The sequence below is a fragment of the Acanthaster planci genome, linkage group LG11 (genome assembly GCF_054643075.1).
Source record: "Acanthaster planci isolate LZ-2023a linkage group LG11, COTS_SCS, whole genome shotgun sequence".
NCBI classification, from domain to species: domain Eukaryota; kingdom Metazoa; phylum Echinodermata; class Asteroidea; order Valvatida; family Acanthasteridae; genus Acanthaster; species Acanthaster planci.
In genome coordinates this window covers 11,106,443-11,133,296 of record NC_141787.1, presented here as the reverse complement: position 1 = coordinate 11,133,296, position 26,854 = coordinate 11,106,443, and the positions used below count along the sequence as shown (strand labels likewise).

Here is a 26,854-nt window from a genome sequence, read left to right as displayed (position 1 = left end):
GGCATGGGTCGCTGCTTCACACAACTTACGTTTCATTACTTTTTGTGTGAAGAAACATTAATGCAAATTAAAAATGATGCTGCTTCTCAAGGAAAGAAATTATTTTGTAAAAACGAAGTACAACAAAGTTGATGATATACGACCAAATGATGGATGTAAAATAAATGTAAGTTACGTGGAATTGACAAGTCGGATAAATGCTGAACAGCAGGCTTATCTTGCGTGTTACACATACGGGTAGGCTTACTGCTGATACTGACATCCCATTCAGGTAGACACTGGTACCAGCAGATTTGTACTGGCCTGCATAGTCAGTGTAATTTTTCCTAAATTCACTCAGACACAAGCTACTTTCAAAGCCCATGGGAAGACACACTTCCAAGTGAGACACCAATGACCAATAGGGTGGGTACAGGAGTGAGGAATACTAAAGGAATTTAGGTTCAGTACAGTCTAGATCTGAATGGCTCTAAGTAATTAGTCAATACATTGTGTATACATGAATTTGCTGACAGATACACCGTTCCTTGAATGCCCATACATTCATACACACATCCTAACCAACCTCATTCTCATTTAAACCGTTTAAGTAGAATTACAATATGCCAAATTTAGTTTATAAACTAAAGACGTTAGACCTTACACATGTCTAATGATTGATATCCCCTCACCCAACAGCTTCACCCCATCTCCAAATTTATCTCCAACTCCACCTTTTTAAAATCCTGTCACCTATTTTACTATTCTATATTTACTACCTATCTCAATATTCTATCCATCTCCTACTTGCCACCTCATCCCCATCGTCCCATCAATCTCTGACTCCCACCCAGGCTCCATTACCCTATCAATCTCTTACTCCGCCCGCTAACCATTACCCTATTCATCTCTTACTCTGCCCACCACGCAATTACCCCATCCAGTCTTACTCCATCCACCACCCCATCCATCTCTAACTCCGCCCATCGCCCAATCATCCTATCCATCCGTGACTCCGCCAACCACCCTTTTCATCCAAAACTGTCCCCTACCCCATCCCTTACATGAATGCACCGAAACCTGCATTGTAAATGTAAGCATACATGTATATGTACATTACAAGACTGCACAGTACGCACATGCATACATGTACAGTATGTGTCTATGCAATACAAAAACCCTGTTTGGGAATCCACTTTCTTCATTAAAATATGTAAACAGCACAAGAAAATGTTCTGAGCTGAGGTTCTGATCCTGATTAAAGTACAGATTGAACAAAACAAATGACACATACTATAACCTATATACCCACAAGCAAACAATTTTAACATTGGGCGGACGGCCAGACGGCCCGCCCTACTCACCACATTGGCGCACCATGAGGCACGCAAGGATATGCGCGTATGACCATAGAGGAAGGACACAGAAGGCATATGCAGCAAGGTTGAGACGGAGAGAACCCCCCCCCGGCTTTGTGTTAGTCATTGTCTCGCAGGAATCTGGGGAATTCCTTTCAAACATCTGGGGGGGGGATGTGTTAAGTAACAATAGTCTGGAATGTGTATAGGGATTGGACATATTGGGGGGTATCCCTCGGTCTCATTTCCTGCTGGGTATAACAGAAGGAGTTTGAACTGCCCAGGCTGTAACATTTGGCCAATTACCACTTTCTGGCATGCCTGGTATGTCCATAGCCATAACGCAGCGAACGCCTGCTACGCAACATCAGTTTCACAATCACGAAACCCCTTTGTACCATATGATCGACGCCGCACTTTGTCGATGCTAATCTGCATCCTTAAAACTTCATTTGAAGCGAGATATGGGACAGAGAGAACCCCCCCGCCTTTGTATTGGTCATTGTTTGATCAGACTCTCAGGAATTCTTTACAGACTTCTAGGGGGATGTATTTGGTAACAATAGTCAACAGTATGTATAGTGGTTGGACGGGTAAGGGGGTACCCCTCCGTCCCATATCTTGCCTAGTATATAAAACTTTGTGTACTGAGGTATAGGAAATTGAACATTTATGGCTTTGCTGGTGCTTGGACGATCTCATGACATCAATTTAATGCTTCCACAGTTGCTTGCATTATGCTGTGTGCCCTAAATCTATATGTGCAGTCATTGGCCTTAATGAACTCTTTCTTCTGGAGTTATTTTGGAATAAAGAACCCGTTTTTTCAAGAGTTTGTGTTTTATTTAAATCGTTTTTATTATGGCATTTGTACAAACGCGTATTTTAGGAGATTTCACAATCACTGCCTGTGATGAAATAGCGCATTTTATTCCTAATGAACGTAGCCTCCCAGCAGTAGTGAACATTTTGTTGGCCAGTAGTAGCCAAATTCGTACCCAGTCTTTGAACACTGATGTGTATTGGATGGAGGAGAATAAAATTACAAACTTTGCATGTATAATGGAACAGTGTATCAAAATGTAAAAAGTTTATTGACGATGGCAAAAGTAGGTCTACAATCAGGAATTTTCTCTCTCCATTTCTTGGTCATATCGATAGTTTGTATTTAAATGCTGAGATACAGGCAGTAATCAAGCATTTTAGAAATGTTTGCTATTATTCGTTTGACTCGGCGGCGACCATCATTGAACACTTTGAAGTACCTTAGTTGCAACTCCTTCTGTGTCCTTCCTCCAGGCTAGAAGACACTCCTGGGTAACTAGTGCCTTTAAGTCTAGATATCAACAATTTTCCCACATCAAACTGGGTTTGACACTCCGTCCATCAGTCTGTCGCAGTTGACCATTCATGTTTACCAACAAGTTCATTTTATACTTCAGCGGGTAAAACGCGCACTAATTCGCAATAATATAGACTAGATCGGTAGATAATGCATCAAATTGTCTAACTGTTATTAATATTATTGTTTAATTGACCAAAACAGAACAGAAATGTCTAACCAATCATGGACATGAAAGTAAAACAAGCAATACAAAAGATATTGAACGAAGAATGCAAGAGGGGACGAATGGGCAGACGAGGGGACAATGGGCAAACAACAACTGAATTCGAAGAAAAAGCAGGTGCTGGTTATGTGGGTCAGGGACTGCACAAGTTATATTAAATGTCTTCTCGATGACAGAGAGAGAGATAGAGAGCCAGTTAAGGCCATCAGTCCTGTCGTTATATGACATCTGATCTCGCCGTTGTTGGGCACTGCAAGCTGCGGTACCTTGCACACGCTCTATCTCAATATGCTTGGAAAGTGTATGCTTGCCCTGGCAACAGATTCTTTTCTGTGCAGGGGGGATACAAGCTTAGTGCGTCAAACACGAATTGTGTCAAACTCAAAATGAAACACAAAGCGCCGTTTAAGTGCACAATAGTGCCTTCTAAATTTGGACCAGAAGTTGTTTTACAGTAGCAAATTTTTCAGCTTCTGCCCAGGTTCGCTGGTATGGGCATTTAGGTTTTAGCCTTCAAAGAAAGTCGTTATAAACTTGCAGGGACCAGACACGTTGACAATAACATGTACTGTAATATAACCAGGACTTTGTGAAACCATACAATGAATAGGACAATAAAAAAATTAAATAAGTATACAAGAACTTACGATTCTCGAAACTGCTCTTTATTACAGTATTTCGTCATAAAAGTGTTTTTTATTACCAAGGTCGACTGTAATCAGAACCGAAACTGTATCATGCGATGTGTGTACGCGCGATGGGACCATCAGGTGTCTTTTTTTCAGGCCATATATTCACTTGGGTGTTTAGGGTGGTAAGCCAGTAAATGGGCCCAAATGTGCAGACTAAACAAAGATTTGAATGCTGAAATAACAGTACCTTGTGGCGCGTGGATGGGAGGGCTTATGAAAAAGAAGGACAGGGACTATCAGCTGGCATTTTCTAAAATATTGGTCAAGGCGGGCCCCTCTAAAAAGCTTCATTTTGCAATCAATTTTCACCTGTGTGGGCATTATCTTTAAAAAAGCAATGGATTCTGATCATCTCTAAAAATTCCAAAGTGAGAATAATGAAGGCAATAGTAAGTCTCACGACAACGAAACACGAGTAAATGAGTTTAATGGGATATGTGTCTTGACCATTAATTTTGACAAGCTTGTTTTTTGTGATTTTTTAGAGTGAGAGTGCTTTTTCCTTTTGATTAAGACAACTTAATATCTGGTTTGCAACCACAGCAAAGTGTACAATAGAAGCCTTTTAAAGCCTTTTTAACTGCCCTTTGACTTTTTTTATATAAATAAACGTGTAGAACATTAAAATGTTGCCTTAGTTATTAATGAAAAGATGAAAGGGGAAAAGTTCATCGGTGTTAATATGACAGCGCATGCTCACCGAACCAAACCATCGTTTCTTGTAAAAAATTCAGGCAAATTTGGAAAAACTGTAAAGTTCATTCCATGCCCTTTCCTATGGTACGGGGTATCTGCTAATCCGCCCTAAAATGTTATAAGTGCCTTTAACTATCGCCGTGGGAAGGTTGGTAAATGTGTTGCAAAAATAGGGCCGCCTGTGTTGTCCAAGCCTACCTTCCTCTAGGAGACATTATCTCATGTCCCCACTCTAAACCTTTCGAGTTAAGGGGAAACTTTGCGACTAGGAGAAAAACCAAGTCTACCTTTAGGCACAGATGCTTAATGTCCTCATCAAAGAAACCGAATTTGAAGTAGAAGTTAAAAACAAAATTTGAAAGACAAAAAACATTCTTAGCGTCCTTGCATACCCTTGCAGTGCGTTGAGAACGGTTTACATCTCTCACGCGATATTGCCAAGGATCAAATAAGTCACAGCAACAACTTATAAACACACCAGCGTTGTGGGTTCCTTGTCCCAATCAACTCGTGCACGTTCAGTGTTGACGTGTGTTATCATTCACAATGAAAATATCAAATGAGTGCTCGGCAAAGCTCTGATAAAGCCACTCTTGTTGTACCTTATAAAGGCGGTGGCAACGGCAAAACGTCCAGATGATATTCTTCTCAACCACAGGGAAATAAGGTGAGAAAAGTTAACGTATCGATCAGCCCTTTGAAAATTGAAATATTAGAAAGAAGGGAATTCTAAGTTAAGACATTGATGGTTACTTTCACACCAAACAGTGGACTGTATGATAAAACGTCTTTACAAGCACTCGACCAGGCATAAAATAGAGCATTGATACACTTAGAAGGGATTCAGACAAGCGCTTTAATTTAAAACGCGACCAATACACTTCCAATTTCCTCTGGCAACAGAAAAGTAACTGATGTCATTTACCCTGTCAAAAACCTTTGACCAATAAGTCACAAAAGCACTGAGAAATGTTCATGTCTCAAATACAATGCCTCTACATCCTTAGATTTTAGCAGTGAAGAAAGTACAAGCATCATGTTCGATGTTGGTTTCAACACGCTGGTAAAAGATAACTGAAAAAACCAAAGAAGACAAGAGCTAGATACAGCACCTGACCCCATGTTAGACAGCCATCCAGATTAGTAGTGCCTGTGATTTTGAATTCTTACGAAACTCAGCTTTAAACTTACGAACAAATATTTAAAAACTTAACAGTTCCTAAACTTAACTCAGAGTTGCATCAAAGTTTTGCTCGAAAAAAGTACTTTTATATATTGAAAATACATGATTTTAGTAACATTGCCAGCAAGACAATAACAAAATTGAGTAAAACCGTGCATTTCTTTATTGAATTTGTATAATTGGTTTATTTTTATTTTGATCAGTCACTAGTTGTTCTGTGTACTTAGGTCCTCAAAGCAGTGAGCCATATTCATCAAGGGTATTTCATATCAAACCTGCAATTGACTTGATGATCAAACACACTTACAACGTGGCATCAAATTCTTCAACAGCCCTCCCAAACCACGAGACAGTTAAGAGCCCTCAATAGATTTACACGAAACAAAACAAATAAATAAATAAATAAAAATTAGCTTAGACAGAAGTGACTGTTATAATCTTTGATACGGTGTAGTGGATATTATTGTACTGTAAATGTACTTTGCTGATAATTATTGTCAAGAAAGAGTATTAAAAACGCTTAGTTAAATACGTACGAAAAACAGTCTCGTCTAAACTAGGTCTGTTAATTAAAAAGGATTCCTACTTATGTTGGACAAGGCAGCCTGCACACATTAGCTTAGTTATGCTACCTTTAGAACTCTGTAAAGTATGGGGAGGGAGGTTCATATCTGATGATATTATCCTCCAAAAATAGTTAAAAAGAGCGGCACAGATAATCCTTAAATGTACCTTCCTCACCCCTACAGCGGATATGTTTGCCACACTAAATTGGGTATGATTCTCTGAAAGGGTTAACTACAAAAAGGTTATTCTTGTCTTAAAAATTCTAAACTTCTATGTACACGAAGAATCTGTTTACGCCATGTGCACAGACGCACAAAACAAAACAGTCAGCTTATAATGCACTGAAAGTCCCTTTAACAAAAAAAGGACTGTTATGCTTAAAGTTTCGCTTTGAGTAGTGCAAAAATATGCAATAATTTGCCTGAACTGCTCAGGGCAGGGATCTGCCGCTGCCGGTCGACGCCGGTCGGGCCCGACCGCCACAATCTGCCAAATCAACTTTTCCGACCGGCACGTTTTCCCGATAAGAACCCAAATAAAATAGCATCTTGGTCGAGGGATCGATCGTGAAGATATGAAGATCGTGAAGAAACCGTAAAATTTCTTCGTAAATTTCACTTTGCACTGCCATGCATATCGTCTGCGCACCCACGTTCGTGCATATGCAACATATCTGGACCAAATATTAACATGAACCAATAGGAGGCTTTGTTACGCGCAATGCACGTGTACATAGTGCGTAACGAATCTTTCCATTGGTTGGAAGGTCACACATAGGCTTGCATATGCAACGCTCTCAGTGCGCGAAGATCGGAAAACCCCTTCTCCATGATGTACAGCGTTGTTTGTCCAGTTCCGCATTTTACCCAGTTCCACAACTTGAAAAGAAAATTTGGCTTAACATTCAGAAGGACAAAATTGTAAATGACCCCATTCACACTTCGTTTAAACACTTAAAAATCTGGCAGAAAAACAATTTCACATGTACTTGCAAAACTGACAATCGACCGTGACTGTTTTTCGCCGCGCCGACCACGGTTAGCAACATTCGGTACATGTATTTTCTGCTCGATGTTGCATAAAACGATCACTGCGATCGTTTTTTAAACCAACGATCGCACTGCATTCGTTAATTGTTGTTTATCCCACGGTGAAAATATTAACTCCGCAATTTTTTTATTCAAAAGTAACAGCATGATTTTGCCTTTTTTTCCGTATGGCAAGATACACGCGCTCAGTATGCACGTGACACATGGCCAAATGTGTCAGAAAAGCAAATGGCCAATCTACATTATGTTCTTGTAGACTTTAAAATGACTGTTCAGAAAACCCCTGCACACATTTATGAATGTCGTTATCCCATATGCATACTGTACGAACTTTTGTACAAAGAAAATAAGGAAAATATTCCGCCAAGATTTTGCATGTTTCACCTTATTTTCAACACACAAAAAAAAATGAAAAATGATTTGAATTGCAATGAAAAATTATGGACATCATAGAGATAGAAATTAATTCAATATTTAAGGGATTTACAGAATAAAATCAATATTTATTTCTACTCTTTTTTTTCTAATTCAATTGCCCGTCTAAAATTATCACCTCATCCTAGTTGACCAAAATTACAAATTTTCAAAATTTTTTATTAAATTTCAGAAATTTCAGACATGAGATCCCTAATTCTAGGCTGTGTATACACAGCTGAAAACACCCAGAAAGTGCTGTTTCCGGCCATCTGGGGGCTTTTAGATTCCAAACATTTTCTGGTACGCTCCGCATCAACCGATGGTGGCGCTCCGCTTAGATAGTCCTGCCGGCACTAAAACCATCCTGGGCAGAACCCTGTCAGGGCTATAGGTTCCTTAGGCACATTCAAATCAGAACGACGCAAACCCATCCACCAATGAAATTCAGGGGAAAAGAACAAATCGACAATGCACCAGAGATAGAAATTCACAAGCTACAAATAAAATAACCTCCGGCCACGAGGTTTAATTCAGCTTCGTTTCAAAAGAAACAGCTTCTTTACAAATTTTAATTGTTTTATAATAATGGTGAATGTCCGAAAGTAACTTTTGTATATATTCATGCATGTTAAACACGTTTGGGGGAATTTGAATAAAACAAGCACACTTTACATTTGAACTCAAGATAGAATAATCAATAGGTTTGTCCTTTCCATGAAAATGTTAGGGTACCATATTTTCCTGAAAAATATGCATGATTGCGACAGGTCTTGTTTGGAACAACTTTAATCCAACTTTTTTTCAGATATTTATGTTCAGTTGAAATAACCACACCTGGCAAGTGTAATTGTTCTCTACATTTATTTCTATCTTGACTTGTACATTTAAATAAGCTTCAAAATGACCCCGTGTTCGATTTCAAAGGGGGAACTAAAAAGAAACATTGATAATCACATATTCTAGGGTAAATACTAAAGAAATATGGCAGTGGTGCAGAGAGCGCCCCAAGTCAGAGCTGTATATAGAGAGACCAACTTCAGACCTTTGAACCAAATTAATCGTTCTTTAATGTGTGCTGTGCAGCATGTAGCTACTGTGTGCAATTTTATATTCCCCCACTTTGTTGCAACAATTTGAAGCACACATATCGCAACTCTCTCCATGAAAATCTCTGCTCTAAGGCGTCCTTGGCTGCCGCCGGCCCTCCCCCCGTGTACGGTAAATTCTGAGGTGAGGGGAGTAGGGGCAGGCCCGTTTTTATTAGGCAGTCTTCCTCCTGGTGTCGAAAAGGAAGCAACGAAGGGGCGGCCGGGTGAAGCGAACACGGATCATACATATGCGTATAGGAGCCACATGAATACAATTTTTTTACGAGTTACTTTCTTGCAACGAGTTAATATCCCACCACGGGTGAGTTAGTATTCGTGGACTATTGACACTACGGAGAGGTAAATTACACATTCTTGCTGCGGCGTCCGACATGCCGCCATTGCAAGATACGACAGAAGCATGCAGAATTTGAAGCTATATTTGAGCTATTAACGATCAAAATATTATAACTTATAAACAAAAAGTTTTTTTGGCGTAAAATACTCACGATTGTGGATGCGTAAGTCATCTTGTGTTGTGCCTTAATCCCCACATATCCTTTCAGAGCGCACGTGGAATTGTTGACCTGTATTCGAATGTTAAGGGCAAAAAAATGTCCTTCGTTTCTGGTCAGCGCTTGTCGATCTCAAGCTTGCGCGTGGATCTTTTTTTCTCTACCCGAGCTGCAACAGCGCCCTCTGTTGCTGCACTGCCTCAACCGTTTAGCGGGCAGCTCGATCTTTTCCTCCGGGTAACGGAACCCGACGAGATGGATGTTCAACGATGGTAGCAGACTATGGATACGAAGTTGTTTGTTGTCAACTTATAATCATAATTAAACTGGTCATGTCCCGTGACTCGACAACGTGTGTCTACAATAAACCATATGCGAATTAAATTTGAAGAAAATCTGGTACACTGAGTTATCTGATTGCACATAAACATAACGATTTGAATTCCCCAGACTAAAGACACTATAGCTATACCTCATGATTTGGGGATAGATTTCGCGTAGTGACCACCATCTCTGGAATGAACTGGTTCCTTTGTGTCTTTCTTATCCATTGAGAACAGTGTATTGTTGCAAGGCGTCTCTTATTTACTAAACAAAAGCTTGCCCCGAATCATGAGGTATAACAACAGTGATTTTGGTACGGAGAATTCAAGTTGTTACGTTCACGTGAATTTAAAGAACTCGGTGTACCAGATTTGGGTCAAAGTTAACTCGCAAAAGGCTTATTGTCTGTACAATCCAACCCAGATGTAAAAAAAGCAGCGTCGCCGCATCGATAGACATTTTCATTAAAAAAATTGATAATAATGCACTCATGCGTACGAATGGCCTTGGCGGCAAGAAGGGTTGAAACGGTTGACCGTTGCAAATGTACGGGGTGCGATTTTGATCATTTCTCTCAGGTTTTTTGTCTTTGTTCATTTTTCCCCCAGAAAATCTCATTAAATCGTTTTTGCTATTAGTTTAAAATTAAAGCGGGATTTTCAGTGCTCTGTAAAGACTTTACAACCATGATTTTTCCTGTGGGCACGAGATTGCCGTATTTAAGCCGGTCTCCTTTCGTGCTGTTTTATCTGAAGAAAAAAAAAACAAAGACAGCAAACCTTAGAGAAAATGTTCATATTGACCTTCATCCAATGAACTTCATCCAATGAGCGAGGAGTTGAAAATACGTCATGCCTTCGCCCTTCCAAGCGCCCTTTACTCTAAGTGGTTTGTGTGGAACACAAGGATGTAAGGGCATTTTGAGCCAGGGCATTTTGAGTTTTGCCCTTACACCGTCGTATATTAATTAAATAACACTGTATTCTCGGTGCTTATCCGAGAGTTTCAGAAAAATTTCATGCCAGGACATTGTAATCACATGAGTGTAAATCTCGGGGGATGTATATCCTCCCACTTTCTGAGGTGGGAATTGGGCTATGAATCATGCCCCCCACACACTTTTTTGGGGATGGGCAAAAAATTCAGTGAATTGTGACGAATTTGTAGGATTTCCCAAGAACTAAAATGTTTGCAATATCACTAAAAGGGAAAAGAATAAAAAGCCATAAATACACCAATGTAATGTAAGATTCTTGAATCTGAGAAAGAAAAAACCCAACGTCAGACCTACTTTGTCATCAAGAAGAAGTTCATAAGGAACAAAATGTGCTACTCCATCACAAAAAGTACCCATGACACCTCAAAAAATACACTTTGGTATTTATAACGTGATAATACGATTCAAATAAAACAGAAAATCTACTAAGCGTTAAAACCTTGGGCAGAGCGCCCTCCGTCAACAACTGAAGGCCATTTTTAATTTTTTTAATTAATTTTTTTTACGGCCAAATGCGAAGACCTTACATCTAATCCTACCTCTCCCGATGCTGAATAACATAGTTTAGTCACATTGGAGGTAGGGACTTCCCCTTGGCTGGTATCAGTTTCACCAGAGCCAGCCAGAGCCAGCCTCTTGCTAAGTCCCATAGGAATACATACTAATCTCTCTGCACTCTCTCTGGGATTTTTTACACAAAGGCTGCCCTGGCCAGCCAGAGCCCGCCATACATCAATTGTCGGTCTCTCTGATGCTGTCTAGACAGCTGTCCGGGTTGTGTCATGTTGTAGGGGGGGTGTCAAATTTTTGTTGACTTGGTGGGCCCCTCTTATGGATAGAAAGGTACTGTGACCTTATTATGACCTTTTTTCTCGTTTTTTTTTATTGGTAGGCATTGGCAGACACCCAGGGACACCCTCAAATCAATTTAAATGCCATTAAAGGGTCTTTGGGGCTGGGGGCATGATTTTAAGTGGCATTCACTATTTGACGTAGGGCAGTCCATGATCAGTAAAATAGCAGGTCGGTGCATTGGAGTTGATGTTCTTGTGAAATCATACCAAACACCAACGAATACATGAATATTCAAGTTCCTATAGTTCAATACACAAAGTTTAAAGGATGAGGATGACCAGCGAAAAATTGCCGCGGCGATAATACAATACAAAGGGGACTTATAGTTGTGAAACAGACTGTGTTGCAAGTGCTCGCTGCGCTCTGGCTTTAGACATGCCAGCAAACGGTAAATGGCCAGATGTTATAGCCCGGCATGTTCTAACTCCTTCTGTGTCCTTCCTCCATGATAGGACTAAAGAGACGGTTGAGGTATTCGCCACGACGGGACATCTATTAGGCGCTAAATCAAGAGCGTAGAACTCGCTGCGTGGAGATAGAATCTTTCCCCCGCGAATATAAAATCGAAAAAACTGCACACAGCCCTGATACGTTTTTGTAGGTGGGACAAGGTTGTAGAAAAAGCTTTCTCAGTTGCCACTCCTTTACTCATCCTGACACCCCAATAGGCACTACATTTACGTGCAACATCTCAACTTTCTCGATATCTGAGGTCTAAATGAATCCTGTTCAATAGCTTTGTGTACGGGTACGGATATACAACGATTGCACAGCAAAAACACGGTAGCGACATTCACATTACGGATGCCATTTTTTTTAATGGACGCACAGTGCCTTTTTATCACCTAAAGCCAACGGTAGCCGTTTTAATTGTGCCAAATCTGTAGGTGACAGATGGTTCTCATATCATTGTAACTTTTGACGCCACGATCGAATATGGTTAACAACAGCTGTCAGGCCATTGTGTGGGCTTTTTATTCGTTACGACAAAATGGCCGCTTATATGACGTCCGTGCTCAAAAAGGACCATACAAAACTAACCACGGGCGTCCTACAAACAAATCTGGACTCGTAATGCCCTTGTACCAGCTGAAACAACAGCTGCAATGTTATCATGCCGAACTGTAAAGGTGATTGGTTGGCTTAATACTGTAACTGTTGAAGTCGCAAGTGATTTGGTTGACAATTGCTAGCAAGCCTTTGTATTACCTTTCAGCCTGTTTGTTTCGCACGACTGCAGACTGCGGTCAGTTATCTTTCGTTAACTAAATGACAGCAGAACCCACCTAACGGAAAGAGTGAACCTTCTTTGGGCTTACTGACTGCGACCCTGATCCACGTAAAAAAACGGTCCTTTGTATTTGGCATGGTAAGATGACTTCCTGTGGCTTCATAATATATGGACTGATTTGTCATTGTGATCGTGCTTTTATACCTAGTCTAGCACTGCATTAGGCAATGCACGTCGGCCCCTGGCCGACGTCAGGGTATTGTGCCTTACTGCCTACGGTAGATTTAGGCTAATAAACTAAATTGTTGTAGTAGTAACACAGGACTGAAATATTCCTCACTGTAAATACATTTTTAATTTATTTTTCTGTCCTTTCGGAAGGTACGTGTATGTAAGAATAGGTTTGTACAGTAAAAATAAGACAATGACTCTTTCTTGGCATTATTTTAGTATCCATGATAAATTAAATCTTCGGGTAGAGTCTCAATTTGGTAGGTTTATGATTTATCAAAAAGTATGACATGGAAATTAGAAACTGAGCATGCCGTTTACAATAAGTCAATTAGAAGACACAGATATAAAAGTATTTGAAAAGATAGATGAGACAAATTGCACAAAAAGTGTTTAAATAGCTGGCGAAAGGAATGGCCAATGTATCACACATCTATTTATTTACTCGTTTAAAAGAATATAAGGCTACACCGCTTTTCAAGGATGAACTCTACCCGAGGTACAATAATGAAAATGTAGTAGAGTGACTACACCTTTGGGCAAAGTCATTCCATATTTGTCCTAAGGAGAATAATTTAATATAGGAAACATCGCCAATTAGTTCTGCAAGACAAACGAGAAAACATGCAGAAAAAAGTGATCTCATTTGCGATTGTGATAAATTGCTATTTATGAGGAAGTGTAGTTTTTTTCTTATAAATCCTAGTTACAGGATCAGGCGTTTATATCAAACAGCTGGCTACGTGTTGTGACCTTGCTCAAGTCGCTTAACCTCAACCTGCCTTTCTCTATATAGGAGTATACTTGTATACCCGTAAGGACAGCGATGCTTATTGTTTTGATAAGGCATTTACTCTAGAGCTGGCAACTTTAGTTTTTTCATGTTGGAAAATTTGAATGAAGACTGTGATGGATTTCGTTGTGCAGGGTCCAAACTGTCCACCGTTTGTCACTGACGCCTAAATTTTCTCGAATGGGCACACAATCTCCTGTTTACCACTTTATTGTGACAAATGTGAGTAATCTCAATTCACCAGAGCAGTCAGCAACGCTGATTCAACTGTTTACACTTGTCATATGCCTGGTCTCTGGAACAAGATAATTTTCACAATATAAACAGGCCTCCAAAGTCGTACACTGCAAGAGTTAAATTTCTTCATTTAATGTTTCACGCACAATGTTGAAACTGTTTTATACACCTGTCATAGAAAGTGTAAAGCCTGCTTTCTATATCGACATAATAAGACACAGCGAGAGTCGCGGATCAGTCCAGGATGATGCGCAGTGATAAGGAAACCATCAACCTGACCAACGCAAACATCAACGCAAACAGTAGGGAATGATGGATCAAAATCCGACTGTAAGTGGTGAGTCGCTGAATTGGCCTTAGAGATACGCACTCTGACATGACAGACGTATGACGTTTCTCTCGTTTGGAACGACTCATGTCCATTTCCTCCTTACTAATAACCGCCCCAATTGTCAATAAAAAGCTGACCGTAAACAAAATACATCAGACTGAAGTATCAATTTGGCTCCAAGGGGTAGTATTGCCACCTAAAATACATTTTACATAAAACCGTTCCGAGTTTTGGCTGCCATTTTTTCTGATATTTGGGGTATAATAACGTCACGTGGCGTCTGTTCTGGGACTGTGTCTTGATGTTTTGCATGAGTCGGCGGTCGTTACAATCGCATGGAAACCAGGCTTTATTAATGTCTGTGTTGTATGCTTTAAAGCCTCAAGAAAGAAGACAAACATAAACTGCAAAGGATTGCCAACAACACAAGTAAAATATGTGGGGACAAAATTGGTTTTGAGAAAGGTGTGTAGTTTCTGTTGGGAACAAAGTTTAACAGGAACATTCACCAGAATAAAGATTAACCCACTAAACAATTGCTACCAGTACATCAGGAAAGGGACTAAGAAGCATACGTAATTTCTGGATCAATGCAAATGACAGATTTTAAACCTTGGGTCAACTCAATGGCCTCTACACACTAGTTTTTTTTGCTAATTTCTTAATTAAAAAACAAATTACGGCCAAATGCAACCAACTCGCGTGTTTGCCTACCTCTGTTCATGCTGAACAGCCTAATTTAGTCACCTTTAATTAATTTCGGGGATTCCCATTAGCCGGAAAACAAAATATTCGCGTCGCCCTCTAGCCAAGTTCCTTGGGAATCACGTATGTTCGGTCCCCATAGACTGTACATGCATTTACATGCATTTCGTCGGCCAGACGAAAATTATTCTAGCAGACGACGTGTATCGGTGGTGACCCCGTGAGGGATTTGTACAATTTCCCTCGAAGACTTCGTGTGTGAATAAATTGCCAAGACTCTACCAAATGGAGATATTTAATAGCTTCTTGTAAAAAGATAGCTGGAAAGTAATCAAATAAAGTGTAAAATGTCAGTTTTACGACAAAGTATAGTTATGAAAAATTATGTTGTTTTTTTACCTACGTGTAATTTTTACAATTTTGCCGATTTTACCTTCAAATAAGTTGAAAGACATGAAAGACACATGAAAGAAAGGAAATAAGGTTTTGTGTGAAAGCCGTTTTTAAAATTCACTTCGTTTTTCATGGGACCCATTTTTGTTATTTTTCGTGTTTTTTTAACCTTATTTAGTGCCTAATTTTCACACTTTCGTCGAATTTCCCTCAGATCATCCGTGATACTGTCTAGAAGCCTGATAAATATTTTGTATCTATCAGCTCATTTTTTCAAGCTTGAGAGCCCTTTGTCTGAAATGCGGTTCGTTTTTCATTCAGATTCAAATTTCTTCATTGAGCTTGGCAGCGGTCAAATATGAGATGACCGAATTTGGGGCATGGTGCGCACGTACACATACACACACCTGGATACGAGTGCGTTTGGATGCGAGTTGACCTACTGTATTGCATGAATACGTACAGTCACGTCAAATTGTCCGACTAAAACGCACAAACAAAAATTCTCCGTTTTCATCCATACGGTTTCCTTCTTGAATGATGCTTTCCCATTAGAGTGTTAATGATATTCCTCACCATTCACAAGTAGAGAAACGTCAGGAAAAACTCGGCAAAACTGAAAAATCCCTTTTCAATGCTGGCTTAACTTCCAACTTCTGTCTCTGTTACTTTGGAAGTATGTGACAAAGACGGGCAAAGATTTGGCAGAAAATGGATTTTACTGTGTGCAAGTTAGCAAAAAGGACTTTGAGTGTTTAAATTCTAATTTGCATGGAAATGAAGGGCAAACAACTTCATCTGAGCTTGATTTTGATCAATTACCTTTGGGGTCTACCTGCTCGAGCCAAGAGCCATTTGCTTCAGCCGCTATAATGGATTCAGTGCGCATGCACACCAACTAAGCGAGGGGAATGAACATTCGTGGAATGTGATTAAACAACTCCGCCACGTGACCCCATGGGATATTTACACAGCTGAAGCCAAGGCTTGCCAGAGCTAGCCACGGTCTGTCAAATATCACGTCCGGCAGGTGAATGGGCGAGTCTCTTTGATTTGGGTAGACTGCAGGATGCTTAAGTCTGGGCTTTTTCCCTGGTGGGACTAGGAGCTTTAAATGTACCTTATGTATGTTCCAATCGTGTGTGTCAATCCCCCAGGAAAACAAGTACTTGAAGTTCTTTTGAAATTCTTATCTACATATGCACCAAGGTATGAGACGAAGAGAACCTCCCTGCTTTGTGTTGGTCATTGTCTCGCAGGGATCTGGGGAATTCCTTTCAGACATCTTGGGGGGGGGATGAATTAAGTAACAATAGTCTGGAATGTGTATAGGGATTGGACATGTTGGGGGTACCCCTCGGTCTCATTTCTTGCTGGGTATACTTATCTGCAGTGATTTATAGCTACAAACGTAAAGGGCACCTACTAATCCATTTAAATCTCTTTAGAAAACAATCTGGGCCTCCCCAAAAATAAATAACACCGTTGCCGAACCGGCCTAGGCAGTAGAGGCCATTAGACCTTTTACGTAACAAAGCCGTGTAAGTGTTTCGAAAGGTAACACAGTGTCTGGTTGCTACATGTGACTGGTATCAGTAGCACGCAAAACGCTAGAAATAAGCTACATCATCTCTGATTTCTCCAGACTACATCACAAGACCATACACAAGTGAAAGGGTGAACAATGACAAATGAATGCTTTTCAGGTCATTTAATTTGTCATTGTGTAGGTCTGATGGCGTCTTGTGATGGTCTTAAGGGGGTAACGACTATGACACCTAACTGTATAATAAGTATCACTACTCCTTTCACATACTAACGCATAAGCTTTCAAATTACCCAGAAATAAGTCTCATCATTGGCATTTTTACTTTTTTTTTCTGAGAGCAATGAAATAATATGTGTGCGATTTCTGCTTTTGTCCCTCCTATAGACTACACACGTATCACTACGTGGTAACATTTCACTGCAAGTCATGTCACTGGACCCACTGTGCGTTTTAAACGATATCCAGAGTATCTAAAGTTGATTGATTATTGAGAGGAAAAAAGGCCCAGCCCCCGAGAGGTAGACCTATCTCATTAATAGAGAAAATTTTCTTATCTGTTATGTACAATACGACATGCTTGTCTTGGATCTAGTTCGGTCAAATGAATCCAAATAGTCAGGAGCGACAGTGAGCTCCAAATTATGCTCTGTGCATTTCTTCCGAACATGTACGACTTGTTTGGGATTAAATTGAAATGATTGCTGAAGTCAGATGCCGCGCCCACGATTTTTAGGAAATCAAACAAAGCCCGTGAATTAAGACAAAGAGGTACTTCCATGAAACGCAAAGGAAAAACGGTAATAAATACTTCCCAATCGGTCCGGGATTTTCCACTAAATATACTCGTGTGTAATTGCCCATACTTTGGTCGAACCGAGTGGGCCACATGCTTTTACAGGGTGCACGGGCATCTTACATGTGTTCGTGTAAATGCACCTGTGCATTTTGTTTATGTTCGAACAATAACAATTATGATCATCCTCCACTGTCTACCTTATAGTAATCTGCCAGATACGTGAATACCGAAGTTTTAAGACAGCTCAAACCAAAGACTCTGGCCAAATCCTTCAGCGGATTTTGGCAGCACACTTTTTGTGACTGTTAGGTAGAATTACTATGCATAACAGTGTTCCTTCAAAGTTAAGATTATTCACTAATGCCTCTAGTTTCAGTGGATTCGACAGGATTGCAAACAGCATAGCCAACGTTGTATGCAAACTGTTTTCCATTGGTTTCACGCAGTTGGGAGGACTTTAGGGATTTGACAAACGCGTTGGGAGTTAACCGACTAAACTGAAAGTGCTAGAAATTAGCAACTTTACCAATTTTGAAATTAGAGCATTAAATGTCACATCAGCACTTCCATGGTTGTCAATATTTGCTGCGTCACCGCTCAGTACTTTCATCATAAAACTAGCTATATTATCCCCAAGTGGAGGGTGACACTGCGATGCAAATATCAATGTCAACTTACAGTTCCATCTTTCTATTGGAGACGTACGCCATGTATGCTTTTTGCAATATCAGCTAGCAACTATTTGGCTCTGCTGGGAATTGAACTAGGCTTGAAACAAGAGACCAAGTGCATGCAGAAAAATACAGTGCAGAGTGGAAACAAGCAGTGCAGCAGGAATAAAAACCCACACGGGAAACAAAAGCACAACAAAAGGACAACGATAAGGACCTTTACATTTATAGGAACAAAGGACACAAAGACCGGAAGCAAAGGTCTTCAGAGAAAGGGTGGGTGCATGTGTGTTCAGAAGACAAAAACGAGTTAATAGCCTCACAGCGCATACAGCAGTTTCCACACCACTGCATTCCAGTCCATGAATTAAACTCAAGTTGTAAATAGTTAGCTGACCAAACACAGCCACGGATTGTAAGCTTTGTGGAGCCTGAATGCACACGTATTAGAAAGCAAATGCCATGGAAAGTTTCAAGAGAAAAGATACTCATTCTCCAACAAGTTCGCGCTCGGATAAAATTTCCATGGTTAGTAAAGACTGTGCAAATAAAACAGAGGTTAAAAACAGTTGGCGCAAACACACCACTTCATAGACAGCCCCCGTGCAGTCCAATCAAGTTCCAAAGCCCTTATTTGGATTAATCTGACTCCAAAGCCATACTTTGGATTGACGTAAAATTCCTACCAATGAAAACTAAACTAGCCTATGACTAAGAACACAAAATTTAACTTTCTAGTAATTCAGATATGGCCTAGCGATATGAGTTAACCTTATACCCTAAGCAAGGGCTTCATATGGCATTCAAAAAGCATTAAGCCTGCTATTCATACACTTCATCAAAAGGTAAGTCAGATAACATACACTTTATCAAAAGGTAAGTCAGATAAAAAAAATGAAAAAGAACGTATTGCTTTCCCTAACAGCCCCAAATCATTTGATTTCGATATGATTTTACATACACACTAGAGGGTAGGGGTTAAGCAAACGTCAGACTCAGTTGTGTATTACATATTTAACACACTATTCATAAGAAGTATTGTTGACAATAGGCACACTTTCAAGACTAATTAAAATACTTATTGGCACTATGAGGTGTTAATTTTTCAAACCTTTATGCACATTGACCAGATAATAAAACGCACATGAGGACATCGCCACCAATAAAAGCATTTGAGATTCAGATAAAATGTGTTAGTAGAAAACAAGTGCGAGTAATATTCTTTCATAGCAACTGCCAAGAGACACACAACTAACACTTTCAAATTGAGATTGTAATGCAGGTCTTTATAGTCAATTTGGAAGTGTGGTAGAATTCATTTCAAATGCTGCTCCAAAAACTCACTGTGCTTTTCTGTATAGTGCAAATTTAATTCTGAACTGCCAGACCTGCATTATAAAACACCTCAATGTTGAAAGACAGACACATCACATAAAACAAAACAACGAAAATATTGGACATGGGCATTAAAAATCCAGGAAACAATTCACCTTAATATTTGAAAATTAATCGGAGAAAATAAGGAAAACGTTCAGAGGAAACAACCTGAAAAATACAAACCTGAAAGGCCTGTAGTAACTCCAGCCACTGTGGTTAAGCTGGCAGCCCCGGTTGTGCCTTCTACGCTAGCTGCTTTTGGCTCCAAAGAGGTGATGGCAGTAACAGTTGTGTCAGCCACGGTTGCCTGGGCAGTGGTCTTCTGAGACGTAGCAGTGCTAAAGTCAACCACAGTTGACTCAACCACTGTTGTGACTTCAAGCCCTGCAGTAGTAAGTAATGAAGTGGTTGTTTGAGACTCTGTTGTGACGTAAACCACAGCTGTTGCTGCCACCGTTGTCCCTGCAGGTATAGTCGTTGCTGGGGACTTTGAGGTCGCTGAAGTAATCACAGTTGACTCTTCGAGTGATGTTGTTTCAGTAGCTCCAGTTGTTGGTTCGGCTTTTGTTGCTTCTGTCTCGGTAGTAATTAGATCAGTCACAATTGTCTCTACCTCTGTTGTTGTCTCCAAAGCTGAAGTAGCTTTTGTTTGTGTCTGTGCAATACTTATTTCTGGCACTGTTGTCTGTAAAAATCTTGTTGTCTTGAGATCGACAGAAGTTTGTGGAGCTGCGGTTGTTTGTGACTCTCCAGTAGTTAAATCAGCCACCGTTGTCTCTAACAGGGTTGTTGTTTCTGCAGCTGAAATGGTTGGTCGATCTGTGGTTGTTGGTTTCTCCACAGTAGTGACATCTGCCGTAATTGTCTTTACCGTTTGCGTTGTAACAGCCATTGGGGTAGTTGGCTGGGGTGTGGTTGTTTCTCCCTCTTCGGTGGTGACATCAGCTACAGTTGTCTCTACCGCTGTTGTTGTATCAACAGCTGCAGTTGTTGGTTGAGCTCTGGATGGCTGTGTCTGTGTAGGAGTTATTTGTGGTGTTGTTGTCTCTACCACTCTTGTCTCAGCAGCTGCAGTGGTTGGTTGAATGGTGACTGTTCGTGTGTCTGCACTAGTACCATCGGCCACAGTTGTGTCTACAACTGTGGTTGCAGCATCAGTTGCAGTTGTTAGTAGAGCTGTGGTTCTATGTGTCTCTCTAGTAGTGAAATCGGTCTCTAACACCGTTAGTATTTCAACAGCGGAAGTAGTTGGTCGATGTGTGGTTATTGGTTTCTCTACAGAAGTGACATCTGCTGGAGTTGTCTCTACGGGTTTCGTTGTACCGGCGACTGGGGTAGTTGGCTGGGCTGTGGTTGTTTCTCCCTCTGTGGTAACATCAGCGACAGTTGTCTCTACCGCTTTTGTTGAATCAGCAGCTCCAGTTGTTGGTTGAGCGCTGGATGTTTGTGTCTGTGTTGTACTTATTTGTGGTGCTGTTGTCTCTTCCACTGTTGTCTCAGCAGCTGCAGTTGTTGATTGAATGGTGGTTGTGCGTGTTTCTGCACTAGTAACATCAGCCACAGTTGTCTCAACAGCTACAGTTGTTGGTTGAGCGGTGGTTGTTTGTGTCTCTCTAGTAGTGACATCAGCCACCGTTGCTGTTTCAACAGCTGAAGTAGTTGATCGATGTGTGGTTGTTGGTTTCTCTACAGTAGTGACATCTTCCACAGTTGTCTCTACCGCTGTAGTTGAATCAACAGCTGCAGTTGTTGGTCGATCTGTGGTTGTTTCTGCCTCTTCGGTGGTGACATCAGCCACAGTTGTCTCTACCTCTGTTGTTCTTTCAACAGCTGCAGTTTTTGGTTGAGCAGCAGTTGTTTGTGTCTGTGTAGTAACGACATCAGCCACCGTTGTCTCTAACACTGTGGTTGTTTCAACAGCTGAAGTAGTTGGTCGATCTGTGGTTGTTGGTTTCTCTACAGTAGTGACATCTAGCATAGTTGTCTCTGTTGGTTTCGTTCTACCGGCAACTGGGGTAGTTGGCTGGGCTGTGGTTGTTTCTCCCTCTTCGGTGGTAACATCAAACACAGTTGTCTCTACCACTGTTGTTGAATTAATGGCTAAAGCTGTTGGCAGAGCTGTGGTTGTTTGTGTCTCTCTAGTAGTGACATCAGCCACCGTTGTCTCTAACATTGTTGTTGTTTCAACAGCTGGAGTAGTTGGACGATCTGTGGTTATTGGTTTCTCTACAGTAGTGACATCTAGCGTAATTTTCTCTACAGGTTGCTTTGTATCGGCAACTGGGGGAGTTTGCTGGGCTGTGGTTGTTTGTCCCTCTTCGGTGGTAACATCAGCCACAGTTGTCTCTAGATCTGTTGTCGAATTAACAGCTAAAGCTGTTGGTAGAGCTGTGGTTGTTTGTGTCTCTCTAGTAGTGACATCAGCCACCGTTGTCTCTAAAACTGTGGTTGTTTCAACAGCTAAAGTAGTTGGTCGATCTGTTGTTGTTGGTTTCTCTACAGTAGTGACATCTGCCGTAGTTGTCTCTATTGGTTTCGTTGTACCAGCAACTGGGTTCGTTGGCTGAGCTGTAGTTGTTTGTCCCTCTTCGGTGGTAACATCAGCCACAGTTGTCACTACCCCTGTTGTTGAATCAAAAACTACGTTTGTTGGTATAGCTGTGATTGTTTGAGTCTCTCTAGTCGTGACATTAGCCACCGTTGTCTCTAACACCGTTGTTGTTTCAACAGCTGATGTAGCTGGTCTATCCGTGGTTGTTTTCTCTATAGTTCTGACATCTCTCGAAGTTGTCTGTTCCACTTGCGTCGTAACGACAACTGGAGTAGTCTGCTGGGGTGTGGTTGTTTCTGCTTCTTCGGTGGTGACATCAGCCAAAGTTGTCTCTACCGCTGTTGTTGTATCAACAGCTGCAGTTGTTGGTTGAGAGGTGGTTGTTTGTGTCTGTGTAGTAACGACATCAGCCACCGTTGTCTCTAAAACTGTGGTTGTTTCAACAGCTGAAGTAGTTGGTCGATCTGTGGTTGTTGGTTTCTCTACAGTAGTGACATCTAGCGTAGTTGTCTCTACAGGTTGCGTTGTACCGGCAACTGGTGTAGTGTTCTGGGCTGTAGTTGTTTCTCCCTCTTTGGTGGTAACATCAGCCAGAATTGTCAATACCGCTGTTGTTGAATCAATAGCTACAGTTGCTGGTAGAGCTGTGGTTGTTTGTGTCTCTCCAGTCGGCACATCAGCTACCGTTGTCTCTAACACTGTGGTTGTTTCAACGGCTGCAGTGGTTGGTCGATCTGTGGTTGTTTGTTTCTCTACAGAAGTGACATCTGCCACAGTTGTCTCTACGGGTTTTGTTGTATCGGCAACTTTGCTCATTGGCTGGGCTGTTGTTACTTCCTCTTGGTTGGTCACATCATCCACAGTTGTTTCTTCCGCTGTTGTTGTATCAACAGCTCCAGTTGTTGGTTGAGCGCTGGATGTTTGTGTCTGTGTCCTACTTATTTGTGGTGTTGTTGTCTCTTCGATTGTTGTCTCAGTGGCTGCAGTTGTTGGTTGAATGGTAGCTGTGCGTGTTTCTGCACTAGTAACATCAGCCACAGTTGTCTCAACAGCTACAGTTGTTGGTTGAGCTGTGGTTGTTTGAGTCTCTGTAGTAGCGACCTCAGCCACCGTTGTCTCTAACACTGATGTTGTTTGAACAGCTGATGTAGTTGGTCTATCTGTGGTTGTTTTCTCTAGAGTAGTGACATCTCTAAAAGTTGTCTGTTCCGCTTGCGTCATAACGACAACTGGTGTAGTTGGCTGGGGTGTGGTTGTTTCTGCTTCTTCGGTGGTGACATCAGCCAAGGTTGTCTCTACCGCTGTTGTTGTATCAACAGCTACAGTTGTTGGTTGAGCAGTGGTTGTTTGTGTCTGTGTACTAGCGACATCAGCCACCGTTGTCTCTAATACTGTGGTTGTTTCAACAACTGAAGTAGTTGGTCGATCTGTGGTTGTTGGTTTCTCTACAGTAGTGACAGCTAGCGTAGTTGTCTCTACAGGTTGTGTTGTACCGGCAACTGGTGTAGTTTTCTGGGCTGTGGTTGTTTCTCCCTCTTTGGTGGTAACATCAGCCAGAGTTGTCAATACCGCTGTTGAATCAATAACTGCAGTTGCTGGTAGAGCTATGGTTGTTTGTGTCTCTCCAGTCGGCACATCAGCTACCGTTGTCTCTAACACTGTGGTTGTTTCAACGGCTGAAGTGGTTGGTCGATCTGTGGTTGTTTGTTTCTTTACAGTAGTGACATGTAGCGTAGTTGTCTCTAAAGGTTGCGTTGTACCGGGAACTGGTGTAGTTTTCTGGGCTGTGGTTGTTTCTCCATCTTTGGTGGTAACATCAGCAACCGTTGTCTCTACCGCTGTTGTTGAATCAACAACTACAGTTGTTGTTGGTAGAGCTGTGGTTGTTTGTGTCTCTCTAGTCGGCACATCAGCCACCGTTGTCTCTGACACCGTTGTTGTTTCAACAGCTGAAGTAGTTGGTCTATCTGTGGTTGTTTTCTCTATAGTAGTGACATCTCTCGAAGTTGTCTGTTCCGCTTGCGTAGTAACGACAACTGGGGTAGTTGGCTGGCGTGTGGTTGTTTCTGCTTCCTCAGTGGTGACATCAGCCACAGTTGTCTCTACCACTGTTGTATCAACAGCTGCAGTTGTTGGTTGAGTGCTGGATGTTTGTCTCTGTGTCTTACTCATTTGTGGTGCTGTTGTCTCTTCCACTGTTGTCTCAGCAGCTGCAGTTGTTGGTTGAATGGTGGCTGCGCGTGTTTCTGCACTAGTAACATCAGCCACAGTTGTCTCAACAGCTACAGTTGTTGGTTGAGCTGTGGTTGTTTGAGTCTGTGTAGTAGCGGCATCAGCCACCGTTGTCTCTAACACCGTTGTTGTTTCAACAACTGAAGTAGTTGGTCGATCTGTGGATGTTTTCTCTATAGTAGTGACATCTAGCGTAGTTGTCTCTACAGGTTGCGTTGTACCGGCGACTTGGGTAGTTTTCTGGGCTGTGGTTGTTTCTCCCTCTTCAGTGGTAACATCAGCCAGAGTTGTCTCTGCCACTGTTGTTGAATCAATAACTACAGTTGTTGGTAGAGTTGTGGTTGTTTGTGTCTCTCTAGTCGGCACATCAGCAACCGTTGTCTCTAACACCGTTGTTGTTTCAACAGCTGAAGTAGTTGGTCTATCTGTGGTTTTTTTCTCTATAGTAGTGACATCTCTCGAAGTTGACTGTTCCGCTTGCGTAGTAACGACAACTGGAGTAGTTGGCTGGCGTGTGGTTGTTTCTGCTTCCTCAGTGGTGACATCAGCCACCGTTGTCTCTACCACTGTTGTTGTATCAACAGCTGCAGTTGTTGGTTGAGTGCTGGATGTTTGTGTCTGTGTCGTACTTATTTGTGATGCTGTTGTCTCTTCCACTGTTGTCTCAGCAGCTGCAGTTGTTGGTTGAATGGTGGCTGCGCGTGTTTCTGCACTAGTAACATCAGCCACAGTTGTCTCAACAGCTACAGTTGTTGGTTGAGCTGTGGTTGTTTCAGTCTGTGTAGTAGCGACATCAGCCACCGTTGTCTCTAACACCATTGTTGTTTCAACAACTGAAGTAGTTGGTCGATCTGTGGTTGTTTTCTCTATTGTAGTGACATCTAGCATAGTTGTCTCTACAGGTTGCGTTGTACCGGCAACTGGGGTAGTTTTCTGGGCTGTGGTTGTTTCTCCCTCTTCAGTGGTAACATCAGCCAGAGTTGTCTCTACCACTGTTGTTGTATCAACAGCTGCAGTTGTTGGTTGAGTGCTTGATGTTTGTCTTTGTGTCGTACTCATTTGTGGTGCTGTTGTCTCTTCCACCGTTGTCTCAGCAGCTGCAGTTGTTGGTTGAATGGTGGCTGTGCGTGTTTCTGCACTAGTAACATCAGCCACAGTTGTTGGTTGAGCTGTGGTTGTTTGAGTCTGTGTACTAGCGACATCACCCACTGTTGTCTCTAACACCATTGATGTTTCAACAACTGAAGTAGTTGGTCGATCTTTGGTTGTTTTCTCTATAGTAGTGACATCTCTCGAAGTTGTCTGTTCTGCTTTTGTAGTAACGACAACTGGGGAAGTCTGCTTGGGTGTGGTTGTTTCTGCTTCCTCAGTGGTGACATCATCCACAGTTGTCTCTACCGCTGTTATTGTATCAACAGCTGCAGTTGTTGGTTGAGCAGTGGTTGTTTGTGTCTGTGTAGTAGCGGCATCAGCCACTGTTGTCTCTAACACCGTTGTTGTTTCAACAGCTGAAGAAGTTGGTCTATCTGTGGTTGTTTTCTCTATAGTAGTGACATCTCTCGAAGTTGTCTGTTCCGCTTGCGTAGTAACGACAACTGGGGTAGTTGGCTGGCGTGTGGTTGTTTCTGCTTCCTCAGTGGTGACATCAGCCACAGTTGTCTCTACCACTGTTGTTGTATCAACAGCTGCAGTTGTTGGTTGAGTGCTGGATGTTTGTCTCTGTGTCTTACTCATTTGTGGTGCTGTTGTCTCTTCCACTGTTGTCTCAGCAGCTGCAGTTGTTGGTTGAATGGTGGCTGCGCGTGTTTCTGCACTAGTAACATCAGCCACAGTTGTCTCAACAGCTACAGTTGTTGGTTGAGCTGTGGTTGTTTGAGTCTGTGTAGTAGCGGCATCAGCCACCGTTGTCTCTAACACCGTTGTTGTTTCAACAACTGAAGTAGTTGGTCGATCTGTGGATGTTTTCTCTATAGTAGTGACATCTAGCGTAGTTGTCTCTACAGGTTGCGTTGTACCGGCGACTTGGGTAGTTTTCTGGGCTGTGGTTGTTTCTCCCTCTTCAGTGGTAACATCAGCCAGAGTTGTCTCTGCCACTGTTGTTGAATCAATAACTACAGTTGTTGGTAGAGTTGTGGTTGTTTGTGTCTCTCTAGTCGGCACATCAGCAACCGTTGTCTCTAACACCGTTGTTGTTTCAACAGCTGAAGTAGTTGGTCTATCTGTGGTTTTTTTCTCTATAGTAGTGACATCTCTCGAAGTTGTCTGTTCCGCTTGCGTAGTAACGACAACTGGAGTAGTTGGCTGGCGTGTGGTTGTTTCTGCTTCCCCAGTGGTGACATCAGCCACCGTTGTCTCTACCACTGTTGTTGTATCAACAGCTGCAGTTGTTGGTTGAGTGCTGGATGTTTGTGTCTGTGTCGTACTTATTTGTGATGCTGTTGTCTCTTCCACTGTTGTCTCAGCAGCTGC

At 41.6% G+C, this 26,854-nt stretch overlaps 2 protein-coding genes across 2 annotated transcripts in view; both read right to left on the bottom strand.

Annotated features, from left to right (window-relative positions):
- Positions 1-26,854, bottom strand: part of LOC110984815 (uncharacterized) — a 339,182-nt gene that overhangs the window by 116,334 nt on the left and 195,994 nt on the right. The gene's annotated exons all lie outside the window — the stretch shown is intronic.
- Positions 13,348-26,854, bottom strand: part of LOC147797466 (uncharacterized) — a 153,753-nt gene continuing 140,246 nt past the window's right edge. The window contains exons 10-11 of the mRNA XM_087143499.1: positions 26,288-26,419; positions 13,348-13,353 (exon numbers count right to left, since the gene is read on the bottom strand). Of these exons, the coding sequence (XP_086999625.1) occupies positions 13,348-13,353; positions 26,288-26,419 (138 nt within the window). The remainder of the gene's footprint in view (positions 13,354-26,287; positions 26,420-26,854) is intronic.